Source organism: Macrobrachium nipponense, chromosome 46, assembly GCF_015104395.2.
Source record: "Macrobrachium nipponense isolate FS-2020 chromosome 46, ASM1510439v2, whole genome shotgun sequence".
NCBI lineage: Eukaryota > Metazoa > Arthropoda > Malacostraca > Decapoda > Palaemonidae > Macrobrachium > Macrobrachium nipponense.
This window is the reverse complement of record NC_061106.1, coordinates 28,679,781-28,694,505: the sequence shown is the minus strand read 5'-3', so window position 1 is coordinate 28,694,505 and position 14,725 is coordinate 28,679,781. Positions and strand designations below refer to the sequence as shown.

The 14,725-nt window shown below is 37.0% G+C and overlaps 1 protein-coding gene across 3 annotated transcripts in view; it reads left to right on the top strand.

Annotated features, from left to right (window-relative positions):
• LOC135214840 (sodium leak channel NALCN-like) overlaps positions 1–14,725 on the top strand; it is a 45,403-nt gene that overhangs the window by 1,401 nt on the left and 29,277 nt on the right. For all 3 annotated transcript variants that reach the window (XM_064249241.1, XM_064249242.1, XM_064249240.1), the window contains exons 2-8: positions 6,952–7,124; positions 8,421–8,606; positions 9,853–10,079; positions 10,737–10,865; positions 11,983–12,128; positions 13,104–13,354; positions 14,214–14,435. In XM_064249241.1, the coding sequence (XP_064105311.1) occupies positions 7,017–7,124; positions 8,421–8,606; positions 9,853–10,079; positions 10,737–10,865; positions 11,983–12,128; positions 13,104–13,354; positions 14,214–14,435 (1,269 nt within the window). In that variant the 5' untranslated portion in view covers positions 6,952–7,016. The remainder of the gene's footprint in view (positions 1–6,951; positions 7,125–8,420; positions 8,607–9,852; positions 10,080–10,736; positions 10,866–11,982; positions 12,129–13,103; positions 13,355–14,213; positions 14,436–14,725) is intronic.

Genomic DNA, 14,725 nt, shown 5'->3' with positions numbered 1-14,725 from the left:
CAGTTTTCCTGCGAAGGAACCAAATCTGCAGCTGTGTATGCTGTTTGTGGTAAACATTAGTTGGAGTGATTATTACCGAGGTTCAAAAATATCATTCGTGGCTCTGTTATCGGAGATTAACCAGAGGTGTGATGGGAACCTAATGTTGCAAAAATGAATTACCTGAACAATATTCGCCTCAGTTACTGCAAAACGTAGGATTTTTCTTATTGTGATTGTAGTTCTGTGACCCTGTAAGCAAGATTCATTAATGCGTCCCATCATGTTGGAATAAAACGGACATTCATTTGTCATATTTACTAAAAACAACACCGTAAATACGAAGTGGTAACCGATGTCCCTCTTTTGGAAGGGTGACAGGATGTGTCAAAATTTCCATGATGCAGCATCTTATTGTTCGACAGTTCATCTTCGGCCGCACGACCGATCAATAACCAGCAGAACGGACGTTATAAAATACGACCTAAACCAAGTAGCGAATGAAGGCTTTGCAAAGGTGTACGTTATTCATTTTGTGATTTCGTAAAAAGAAAAAAACATTGTAACAATAGATGCTTTGAATTCATATTTAGCCTAATTCATATATTCAATAGGATTTCAGTTCTGCTTTTGTTCAATGACGTAATCGAGATACCATAGATATATACCAATATATATATATATATTATATATAATATCATATTATATATATATAATATATATATATAATTATATATATATATATATATATTTTTGTAAAAAAACATTCTTCATTACAATTTATAGTTTAAATTCAAATGCAATTCACTAACTGTCCCAGCACCAACGCGCGCTCAGAAATCAGAGTGCAATAAGAAGAGATATAGGGTCTAATACTAAAATAACCCAGCCAAGTCAGTCAATTAGTAAGAGCATAGCCAAGTAGTTTGTAATATATGAAGTAACTGGAGAAAAGACAGCAAATGTAATCAAAATAACAACTCGCTTTAGAATCTGTCGAAACAGAGCGCATTATCATCGGCAGGACTTTTCATCACAACTACGAACTCTCGCAAGTTATAAAAGTGTAAACTATCTAAGTTTTTTTTTTATGTTCATGTTATCAGATTAGCTCTGCATAGAAAATTCATATCTTTATTATTTTCTTTATTATTTTATTACAGGAGCAGTTACTTTAATATGAGTGCTATAAACAATTCAAAGGATTAGTTATTTTATTGTCATGGACATTAAACACTTATTTCACAATTTTTTTTTCATAAAAGAACATCTATATATATGGAGTTCTTTTTCAAATAATGCGTTGAAATGCTTTAACAAATGAATGATAACATACTATAAGTGTTTTGGATGTTTTCATTCATTAAGTAAAAAAAATAAATGATAAAAAAAATTCCGGGTTATCCTGGGACGAACATTTTTCTTATCCTGAAATCCCGGGATTATGAAAAGGGTCCCAATGACAAATCCTTATACATAATATATATATATATATATATATATATATATATATATATATAGATAGATATATAAGATATATATATAAAGTAAAAACAACGGAGTGGCATTTGCCGTTATTTACACGTTTATCACATTCCTTATCTTCGTGATTCAGTTACACACACACACACACACACACACACACACACATATATAATATATATATAATTAATAATATATATATTATATATATATAGATATTATATATATATATATATATATAATATATATTAAAGATCTATATATATATAAGCCCCATTAAGACACTCTGTTTTAAAGCTAAGGAATATATATTGGTGGACTGACTTCCACCCTTTTTAAGTAGTGAATGACAGAAGGAGTTGCATTGGCAAAATATAGTGGGAGCTATGCCCTTAGGTGATGCCTGGGGTCACCACTAAGCCGACGTTGGTTCTGTTGATTGTCTTAATCTACTTCATCGTTGCCTTAAGGAAGATATTGTCTATATGGTCAGAGTGGATAACTTACAAGAGATCACACAAACCTTAGGCCACCCCAACCTTTTTATCTTCACTTATTCGAATACATTGGGGAAATCCTCAATTAGCATTCAGCAGAAACCAGTTTCTAAAGACAGGAGTTTGTTAAATCCCCTGTAGGGATTGTGATAAGTCATACTATGGGTTCACAGGAAAATCTCTCTCGGAAAAATTAACTCAACATGATTGCTCAGATATGGACAACATTATCTATTGGAGTGAAGTTCCAGCGTCAAACTAATGTAGGCCTAATGATAGCCATGAACTCATGGTCAAAAGCGTGGTCGACAGAAGATAATAATTATCATCATAGCAACAATTTTAGTCTTTTCCCTCTGATTTGCAGCCTGGACGATAAGAAGAGATCTAGAAAATCAGAGCGGTAGACTGTCTTAGAAACGGATACCACATAATTTTATGTATCAGCGTTTCAGTCAAAATTGCTTACGAGAAAGACTACGACTAAATAAGACGTGGAAAGAGCAACAAGGAACCAGGTTCGGAAATGATAGTGATGACGTGGATGTTAGTGATGATGGAGATCTTCTGAATAGGAGAGGAAACAATGAGGAAGAGAAGTATAATCCTGATGGTCCGTTTTCCCGGGAAGAGAAATCAGCGCTTCCCCAACTCACCCTGGCTGTGACCCAGTTAGGCTTTGTCTGTTATTCGTCGGGATACTTGGCTTTCACGGATGAATTCTAGCGACTTTCAACCAATGCAAAACAGACTTTGATAGCAAGTGTATCTGGTCTGCTGGATATTTTTAGCTGAAACATTATTATTATAAAGTGGTTTAGTTTAGCGGTACCACCGAGTCACACTGGCCAACTTGCTGGGATCGTCCAGTGATTTATTTTTAGCTCACCGGTAGTCGAGTGCAAAGAGATATCGCTCAAACCTTCCGCGTTCGCATCGGTGTCCGCTTCCGGATTAGATGATGAAGTCAGTGTTAAAACGCATCATCCTGCGTTTTAGTTATATTTTCATATTATTTATACACTTTCGGCTACCTGCCTATCATTAGCGCAAAATGTAATGAAGTCAGCGTTAAGATGTTGAAATTCCAATGTTATTTTTTCTTTTCAATTTGGAGATGTTTAAAGAAATAGTTATGGCACCTATCGAGTGCAAGATTTCAGTAATGAAATGTCGAAAATCGTTATCCTACCAGATTCTGTGGAGTTGTGGTCATTGTGTTTCAAAGTGGACGCGTTTTGGAACAGTCATTTGCTATGTCCAATGAAAGGTCTCTGTATATTACAGAAATAGAGGGTATATTATAATTCGTTTCTAAGTGGTGGACCAGGATCAGTTAAACAGAGAGGCTATAGTCCCCCCATGCTCATCTGCACTGAAGATGTCTGCTCGTAACCAATTGTTGATACATGACACAACCAAACGGGCGCGTATCATCATATCCCCACCACTTGCCTCCTGTTACGGGACTTACAATAATTTCAAACATTTCCGCTTCAAAATGAAAAAGCCAAACGCACGCGGCCGTTTGGTTGAGGCATAGGTTATGAGTAGACATCTTCAGTGCAGATGAGCATTAGGACTAAAGCCTCTTTTTAATTGAGAATAGAATATGGCATACAAGAAAAGTTCAAGAGGTTAAAGAACTAAACGAGAAAATGTCAAAGGGAACGGATGAAAGAAAAATTCAGATGGCAGTGCAGCTGTGGCCGACGGGACGCTGCTAAGATCATTCAGTAACATCTGCAGTGAACCCTGCAGGACACATTGCAAGCGACACCGTTATTATTCTAAGCCATGTAACATAGTATACTACCATCACAGTGACCTTATCTCACAACTAAAGTATCCATACCTTGTAAGGACATGAAAAACGTACTCTGTTAAGTCATCGTAAATAAGTAAATGCTATATATCATAATGTAAGTTTTCTTAAATGCATTTCGTTGTAATTTACGTCATCCTTGTGGTAACTCTCTCTCTCTCTCTCTCTCTCTCTCTCTCTCTCTCTCTCTCTCTCTCTCTCTCTCTCTCATGTCGAGTACAGCAAATACGTTGAACTGAGCCACTAATTCCGGACGTGAGTCATTTGCAGTAGTAAGTTCACTTAAACTTTAAAACACTAAAGTCCATCCGCTCCGGGGAGATTTAGCAACATGTTTTTTCCCTTTTCCACCAGGCTTCGGAATTCTTTTCCTGATTTTGTCTCCCTCAGGGCAGATGTAATTAACCTCTGTTCTTCTCCTTCCCCTTTTCTTGTCCTTATATCCTTTGGCTTTGGGCTAAACGAAAGTTACCCGTCGCTTTGGACTCTGTATCTTGATAAAGAATTCCGTCTCCGATACACGTATAGGAGATTACTGGTTGACTGATTGATTTTTGTAAGATGGTGGCTCAAAACTATGATAAATAATCGACACAAACAATGGTGATAGATAAGAACCATGATAATTAATCGACAAGAATTATGGTAATGGACAAGAATTCCGATAATCGACAAGAACTGTGCCGATAGAAAAGATCTATGATGGTAGACAAGAATTCTCTCATCGACGCCAGAAAAAAGTGCGTTTTACCATATTTGCTAACAAGTAACGGCACGGATATTTGTTTTTCTAAACGGTGAGAGTTGGTCTTCAAATAGTGGTGAAGGGAAGATGAATATTTGTTACGTTCAAGAATAACAGCGTATTTATGGCCTCGTAACAATTCTCACTGATTTCTAAGTGGCCATCTTCGTTAAGCGTTGGAAGTGAATGATTTCAATTTTACTGGTTATGAGATGTGCCAGTTACTGCAGGCAACTCAGCATTATATTAAGAATGATGGAGACCCAGTACCCCTCAGTAAGAAATGTGATAACCCGATGAGATTTTTCCTTTTGTCTACAAGGGAAAAAGTCCTAAACTTTTAGATTCAAATACGAAGTATTCTGATGACACCTCCTGTCATCCGCCACGACATTTTGGTTCGACTATAGCTGTCTTTTGAAAGTTCCTCTGTGGAAGAGGATCAGTGATACAGATGTGAGATAAACAACCGTTCGTCGCCTGACAAGTGGACTTTCGTCTCGACTGAGGGACAACCCTAACATTTTCTAATGACTGAGGCACTTGGCAATTGAGTGACTCAGTCCTCGGGATTGTACAAAGGATTTCCTTCCCATCCTGGGCGACAGGGAGAGGGAGAAAGTTGTTTGTGGGTTTCTTGGAAGAAGACTAAGTTCCGTTTAAGAATATTATTGAAGAGGAGAAATTTCCTTGTCCTGTTTAGTTTTGGCGTCAATTATTGCCATTCTATTTTTTTGTATATTATATACTTTCCAAGTATAAAACATACTTTTCTTTGATTTTGAAAGTTTTAATTCCATGTTTTTATAGGTTATGAAATTTAGCACCCTTAACGGCTGTGCAAGGAAGATTTTTTGAAGTTATCAAATTCAATATTGCTTTTTATTGGTGTCATTTCATAATGGTTACTGCAAAATCATTAAAGATGGAAGTCAGTGAACGATACTTTATTAAAATATGGCGGGCTGAAGCTAAGGAAAGGAAATACGATTGTTTAATTGACAGGCCTTTTTTTCCTTAAATCTAATAGAAAAGCAGAAACATGAGAATGATTCTAAAACAGGAGGTCTTCTGATTGCTTGTATACATTTACATCTATCAAAATATGGCAAAATGATTCCTGTCTGTTTTCTTCAACATAGACGATACATTTAAGCATAGATGACATTCATACAGTAATGGATACCTAATGGACATTATTACCATAAATTGCACAGCCGAATCTTACAAGTTACGGCAGTAATTGATACGTAGAAACTGAATAACAAATTTAAGCGATCTTATTTTCTGGGGCTTAGATAAAAGAGGGACATAGCTCCACTTGGTTTGTACGATTGCGTGATTAATCGGAATCTTGCGGACGACTAGCAATTTTTTTTCATCGTGTTTGCTCTGCTCTGTTGCCTGAAGTCAGTTTCTCGCCAGAAGTTTTCATTCTTCGTTTTTAACGCTACTGAATGATCTGAAGTACATACCGTTAATATATAAGGCAGTGTAGGTCAAATGGCCTACTCACGTCGAACGTACACCATTTGCTGTAAACCAAAGTAGGTAGTACTGCTTGGTATAGTGCGTAGAAAGTAGTATCCTGTTGAATTGCAAGTTTTCTTGTTGAAGAAAAGGACAAGGAGGTTCAAATTCATTACAATGATTTTGTTTGAAAATCGATGAAAACTATTATCATCTTTTTTATCTTTTAATAGAAACAATATACAATATTTTACAGTTTTAATAGTATCACATGCAGAATTTTATCAACCGGTACATAATTGGAAGATGTAGGATGCTTATATGCACGAAAGCTTGCAGAAACATTCATGGCATTTATGGTAATTTTTAAACATTGCATGTATCTTTTTTGCTCACTTTGGGAGAGACGTGGGGAATCTGTCCATTGTACAAGATAGTATTATAACGTTTTGGAATAATAATTTCATTGTGATAATTTATCTTGCCCTTTTGTCTTTTGCTATATATTCATATGTAAAATTATCCTTCATATTCATGTTAAAATACTATTCTGGGCTATCATACAACAATTCCAAGTTTCCCCGGTCTAACTAATAGTCAGTTAAATCCAGTCAAACATCCGAGAGAGAGAGAGAGAGGCTGACTCGACTTGCATTATGATTTCTTCTTCTTTAGTTTAGTGGGAGATCTGGCTTCTTTTACTGGAGCCAGTGTATACCCCCCTGCAAAATCACACCAGAAATACAAAGATTAGCAATGCTAACTTTTATTTGTGGGGGAATATTAGTTAGTTAATATCGTAGGTGTTAGCAGTTTAAGGTATGTGATGAATGATGAGTTATGGCTCATTCTTCTTCTTTATTTTAGTAGGAGATCTGGTTTCTTTCACTGGAGCCAATGTACTCCCCTGTTACGACTACTCGAATGAGGGTTATTCTTCTTCCCGCCTGCAGATGGCGCGTAGGACGGAGGCGTGAAGAACTGAGAGCCGGGCACTGAGGAAGACAAAACCTTCCCGATGAAGATGCTAGGGAGGAAGCAGAGTCTCCGAGGGGAGCCCATCCTAGCCGACTACGGCCCGGATGAGACCCTGAACGAGAGCTCAGAGATCGAATGGGTCAATAAGGTAGGTAACAAAACGACTATTTTCTACATTATATACATATATATATATATATATATATATATATATATATATATATATATATATATATATATATATAATGTCACTGCAGTCCCGATTTCCCCTCAGTCTGACCGCTGGTTCGAATCCACGGAAGGACGAAATTATTATCAACTAAAAAAATTCTCCTTCGGTTAACAATATGTGAAAATATATTAATTCCGAAGTAGAGCGAATTGGATATTAAAGGACATTTGTAGCCTAATGTGATAAGAATTCTCATATATATATATATATATATATATATATATATATATATATATATATATATATATTATATATATATATATATATATATATATTATATTTTCATATATGTTAACCGAAGAAGAACTTTTTTAGCTGATGAAAAGGTCATCGTCTCATGGGATCGAACCAGCGAAGGAGTGCTATGACACCTTATTGGCCGTCCCCGTTGGGGGTTAGTGCCGTCAGTGCACCTCACGCGGTGCACTCTAGGCATTACTTAAGGATACTTTGCAGCGTCCCTTCGGCCCCTAGCTGCAACTACTTTCACTTCTTTTACTGTACCTCCTTTCATATACTGTTTCTTCCATCTTACTTTTCACCCTCTTCTAACAATTGATTCATAGTGCAACTGCGAGGCTTTCCTCCTGTTACACCTTTCAAACCTTTTCACTGTCTGTCAATTTCCGTTTCAGCGCTGGATGGACTTAGTTGCCCCAGTGCTTGGCATCATGCCTAAAACCTATAAACCAACCAACCTTGTTGGCCGTGTCGTTTAAGGCGTCACTGCAGTCTTGAGTTCTTCTCTATGCACTGGTTCGATCCCACGAGACGAGGAACTTATTATTAACTAAAAAAATTCCCCTTCGATTAACATATATGAAAATTTATTATATTTCCGAGGTAGAGCAAATTGGAATTGATGGACATTTGTGGCTTAATGCTTGCATATGAATTACGGTAAAGTGATAAAATTCATTCATTCACACAACACACACACACACACGTATATATATATATATATATATATATATATATATATATTATATATATATATTATATCATATAAAATAGTCGTTTTGCATCATTTTATAGAACACTCGCTAATCAAAATCCTTTAGTAAAATGAAGTGATAATTATTATTATTATTATTATTATTATTATTATTATTATTATTTTGAAGCACCGATTTATCATTTTTTATAACAACTACGGAGGCAACTCCACAGAAAACTTTTGATTATATCTTTCTCATTTTTTTTTCCCGACAGACATGGGTGAGATGGATCCTTCGAGTGTGTTCTCTGGTTTCTCTGGTATCTGTCTCCGCCAACACCCCGAGATCGAAGGAGCTGTACCCGAGCCTCAAGTATGTGACCTTCTGTTCCGACCTTGTCATTACTTTTCTCTTCACAGCCGAGATGATTGCCAAGATGCAGGCCCGCGGAATACTCAAGGTATGGAGGCACGAGGGAAGGGGGAAAATTCCTCGCTGCTTTTATTATTACTAATATTATCAAAGTCTTTTGACTTACGAATCTTTGGATCTATAGTTAGATTTAAATAAGTTATTCGTACTTCACCACCTTTTTAATCTTAATAGGATGGAGTCACATGGCTAAAATCTCCAATAAAGATTCGCGTCTCCTTTCCCAGAGATCAAATGCTTTTCCATCATCCAAAACCCGTTTGTCTAGTCCATATAATCTTGCCTCTGTGAGCACATATGCCCAATTTATAGATGTTGAAAATCTTCTCGGAGTTGGGTCTGTTTTGCCCGCTTGATGTGGAGGTCTGACTTCCAAGTTTCAGTCTGCAATGACAGCTTAGGGCTAATGAATCTATTTTCTGAGTACTGAAAGACTTTTCGCACCCATTGACCATCTGAGAACTGCACTTGACGTAGAGCCATACCCAGTAGTGTCAAAGCACGATGGCAGTAGTCACTCGCCTCGGGTCTGTGATGTTGTTGATTATTGTTATCATACAAATCGTTATTTTGAGTAATGTGATCATATTAAATTCAGAAGCTCTAAGAAGAAAAATTTCAAAGTCTTGCACTTCAGTAATAAATTGTGAAATCATAGACCCAAAAGTAAGTATCATTATTATTACAATGTTAAGAAAATCTTCAAAGTCTGAATGCATGGCAACAGTCTCATCTCCTGTATACAGCAGACGGAGATGCCAAAACACCACAGTTGAAGGTCTTACAGCAGATGTGTGCAATGTCCTCGATGAGGCCGTCTTAAGTAATGGCAACGTGACCTCGTCGTGGTTATGGTATCGCGGGTTCGTTTCCCGATACCGGACATCATAATTTCTTCAAATTTTTTGCGCTTGGATCTTAAGGCTTTGTAGGGACAAGCGTATCCAAATAAATAAATAAATAAATGAAATAAGCACGAAGAATTCAAGAAGTTAAGAAGCGGGCATTGTGGCTATTACAATTACATATGCATTTGGTAGAAATGACCAGTAGATTATACATATATATATATATATATATATATATATATATATATATATATATATGTATGTATATATATTATATATATATATATATATATATATATATATATATATATATGACACTCTCTTCATTGCCATTCGTTTTGTATTAATAGGAATCAAAAGTTTCGATTCACTCACTGATTCTAAACTCTCACAGACCGTCAATTGTTTACGTTTTCCACCCCGTAGGGAGAGGTTCCTTACCTGAAGGACCGATGGTGTCAGTACGACGCCACCATGGTCTTCTTCCTGTGGATCTCCATCATCCTGCAGATATTCGAGGAGATGACCGAACTTGTGGACAGGCACAGTTACCTGTCGGTGCTGCGATCGCCTAGGCCTCTCATCGTCGTCAGACTCATCCGCATTTTCCTCAAGTTCTCTATGCCGAAAAATAGACTCAAGCAGATTCTAAAGTAAGTTTTCCGTTCGATCAATTGCTTGAATGATGACGAACCTATAAGTATACAATCATACTTACATATACACAAACATACCTACACACACACACACATAAAGGTATAAGCCACGAAGGAAAGATAAACAGCGGAGTAGCTACACGATCTTTCGACTCAACGTCCTTTACTTAGCAGACAAACTAAGTAAAGGACGTTGAATCGAAAGATCTTGTAGCTACTCCGTTGTTTATTTTTCCTTCGTGGCTTATACCTTTATTTGTGCATTTACCACGTTCCAGACTTTCGTGATTCAGTTATACACTCACACACATATATAGTCTTTCTTTCTCTTTTTATTAGCATGCTTTAATATGTGGTTTATCAAAGAAAACATCTTATACTACTGATTGTTTTTATACTCCTCCTTAGCTAATGTTTTTAAATGAGGTAGATATGTTAATAAATTTTCTCTTGCATACGTGAATGTTGCACAGAAATATGTCCTGTGCTAAGGTTCAGAGTAAAAAGAAATGCATGTCGCGCAGGAAAATTACGACCTACTTGGAGGGGAATAACAGTAACAGACGAGGCAGTAAAATCGCACAGAAACTAACCCTCCACTGACTGTAAAAACTTCAGCAAATCGAAGCCACCTCATTTTTTCTCCTCTTTCAGGCGGTCCAGTCAACAGATCTATAACGTCACCCTTTTCTTTCTGTTCTTCATGTCCCTGTACGGTCTGCTTGGTGTCCAGCTCTTTGGTGAACTCAGGAACCACTGCATCAAGAATGACACCGACGTGGCGTAAGTTTAAGCTGTGTTCTTCTTCTTCTTCTTTATTTTAGTAGAGATCTGGCTTCTTTTATTTTCAGCTGTGTTCTTTTGGTGATACTGGTTCTTTGATCAGCCGTTACAGATTTGTGTGGGACTTATCAATCCTTGTGTGGAGGGAGTATTGCACTATTTCTAGGCAGTGGTGGGTCTGGAAACCTTTCACAGGGGGCCACTTATGATTATCATGTATGTATGTAACATTTGCACACAAACGGTACATATATATCAATATTTAATTATGTATACACATACATATATTGTTGAAGATTAAGCTGGCCTTATGCCAACACGGGCTCTTGCTCATAGAGCAGCCCGTGGGACCTGCATATACACACAGTCCTAGTTGCTGTTGTTGCTTTTATTTTTGTTGTTGTATTGTGGTTGTTGTTGAAATAATCATTAACTAAGTAAATTTTTGCTATTAATAACGATTTATTGAAAGTAAAATATGTTCCATTATTCATATTCATTAGGGGTGGGGGGGCACGTAACCATGTTGCACCCTCCCTCCTTCAATCCGCCACTGGCTCTAGGGAGGCAACTTAGTTAACAATCTTCCTGTCAGAGTTAGATGAAATTATATCTCCCTAACACCTGTTATCAGATTATTATCTCGGCCTATGTCGCTCTCCTTTGGTTTTCTGTAGATATTACGTCGGACAGTACTCCTGAGACCGCGCTGGCCCCGTTTCATATATTAAACTTCACAGTGCCACAAGCACTGTGAAGTTTCGGGGTCTTCCAGAATAAAGGATTCTACTTTACTTTGTATTTCCTGAATCACGAAGATACCTGTTTTTAAGTGGAATTATCATCAACTTAAGAAGAGCAATCTATGTAGACATATAATATATAATATATATATATATATATATATATATATATATATATATACATATATATATATATATATAATATTATATATATAATATATATATATATATATTATAACGATTACCATATTTGATATATTTTGTTAATAATTATTACAAATTTCTTGTGATTGTAACTGTTAGTATCAAACTGACCTTCATCTTTAGTCTACCTACTTAATTACTTTGTATTTTTTTGTTTTTTTACATAACAGGAATATCACCCTGAATAGCCTTGCCATCCCAGACACCTTCTGCTCAACTGTGATGGATTCCGGGTACCAATGTCCCCAGGGAATGAAATGCGTCCCTCTGGAACTGGCGAAGAAAGTCAGCGGCTTCAACGGCTTCGATGAATTCGGTGAGTTTCTCTCTCTCTCTCTCTCTCTCTCTTTTCTTTTTCTTCTCGACTCTTTCTCTCTCTCGCTTCTTCTCGACTCTCTCTTTCCTTCTCATCTTCTTCTCGACTCTCTCTCTCTCTCTCTCTCTCTCTCTATCTCTCTCATCTTCTCGACTCTGTCTCTCTCTTTTCTTCTTCTCGACTTCCTAGATTAGGAGACGACAAGAGAGATTTATGACGTCATTGTAGTGATTCAATAATATCGTCCTAGTTCTGGTGAATGATCAGGCCTCAATGTTTCGTTAATGTTTACTAGCTTTTGACTCTTAAAGAAAATATTATTCGAGTTCGCAAGAGTTTTAATCTTCACTTTGTGAAATCGTTAAGGCTAGCTGAACTCAAAACGGTAGATGTAGGAAGTTGATTATAATGAATCACATTTCTATGTCCTTATCCTAATTTTTGGGGGGCCAGGGCTAGAAGAGGCTACGAGGTCCCTCGTCCTAACGGCCTTTGCTCTTGCCAAAATTTTTGAAAACATTCTGTCTGAAAAAAAGCTTTTACCTAAATTATGTTGGTATGAGATATGTATTGGTATATATATATATATATATATATTATATATATATATATATATATATATATATATATATATATATAGATATATATATATATATATATATATGCGCTGAAATGGGTAAAAACTTCTATACTCATCACTAGTGCTATTTTCGTTTTGAGATACCGAATAACTATAACTTACTAGGTTAATGACAACTGCATTAGCTATGTGGACATGTATCTGACAGGCGCTGTGAAATACGTAAACAAAGATCTGTCATTCTCTTTGATAGCAGGTAGATAGGTATACAAACATATCCACTGACGACCTGTCACCTTCATTTTGAAATCACCATTTCTAAATAAGTCGAAAGCATTTGACACAATTTCCTAAAATAAGTCGAAAAGCGCAACCTGATCTTATTATGTTTGCAGCGACAAGCATCTTCACGGTGTACCAAGCAGCGTCTCAGGAGGGGTGGGTTTTCATCATGTACCGAGCCATCGACTCGCTGCCTGGCTGGAGGGCGACCTTCTTCTTCACCACCATGATCTTTTTCCTGTCGTGGCTCGTGAAGAACGTCTTCATCGCCGTCATCACCGAGACCTTCAACGAGATGCGAGTTCAGTTCCAGCAGATATGGGGACTCAGGGGAGGACAGCTCCAGCAGGAGACTACTACCCAGGTAAAGGGGTTGAGGGGTTGGGGGGTTGTGGGGGGAAGGGGATGAGCCGATATTAAGCAGCTTCTGATGACGTTCCAGGCATAAATCTACAATGAATTTGAAGTTCTTGAATTGAGTGCTCAGCACCTCCTAAAAGGGGGTACATTCATGTCGATAAGGTGAAGGTCCCAGGAAAATTTGTAATGTTCAAAATGTATGGAAAGTTAGAAAGCATTATATATATATATATATATATATATATATGTATGTATATGTATGTATGTATATGTATGTAATGTATGTATAACTGAATCACTAAAGTTTGGAACGTGATAAATGCATAAATAAAGGTATAAGCCACGAAGGAAAGTGAAACACTGGAGTAGCTACAAGATCTTTCAACTCACGTGCTTTACAAAGGACGTGAGTCCTTATGGTCTTGCAGCTACTCTAGTGTTTCACTTTCCTTCATGGCTTATACCTTAATATATATTATATATATATATATATATATATATATATATATATATATATATATATATATATATATATATATATATATATATATATATATAGTATTATACCATATGTATTCAGATAAAAAGTTCCATCTGCTTGTGGTATTTGCGCATGATAACACTGTGTTCCGGGCTTTAAATAATATCCTATTTCGAATATTAACGGTGTAATTCGCATACAGCAAATTATTAAAACACTTTTCAGTTGCAAATGTACACCCAGATATCCTTTTATTTACCTAAAAGTTACACATAGCGTAACTATATAAAGCCCGGGACGCATTGTTACCATGCGCGACCTCCGCAGGCGGATGGACAGATGAAAAAAAAAAACAGAGTATAAATCTTCCACTTCACAATAGGTGTTGTCTGGAGATGACTACGGCTGGCAGCTGCTACACGTGGATGACAACAAACCCAGAGGCTGGGCTCCCAAGTGCTGCATGAAGTTCGTGGTCAGCGCCAGTTTTTACGTGGTCATCATGGGCGCCATCATAGCCAACGCGATGGCCGCTGCCTCGCTCAGCTTCAAACACGACGGAAGAGACAGAACGGAGTTTTACAGGGATTATTACTACATGGAGGTAAGAGGACCATTATCATCATCTCTGTTCACATTCAAAGTTGATCCCCTTTTCCTGCCGAGAGCAACCAGATTTGTTGAGCAACGCCACCAATATGCAATAAATGTGCCTCGTTGTAGAACGTCTCAGTTCCAGAGGTCCTTTATTCCTCACACCGTTGGACTGTGAAACAGCCTCCCTTCAGAGGATGTCGTGCAATTCGAACTTCTAAAGTTCAAGCGAAAATGCAGTGAGTTACTACCCTTATAATATTCTCCTTGCGTTTTAATAGATTTTTTTTTATCTTTTCA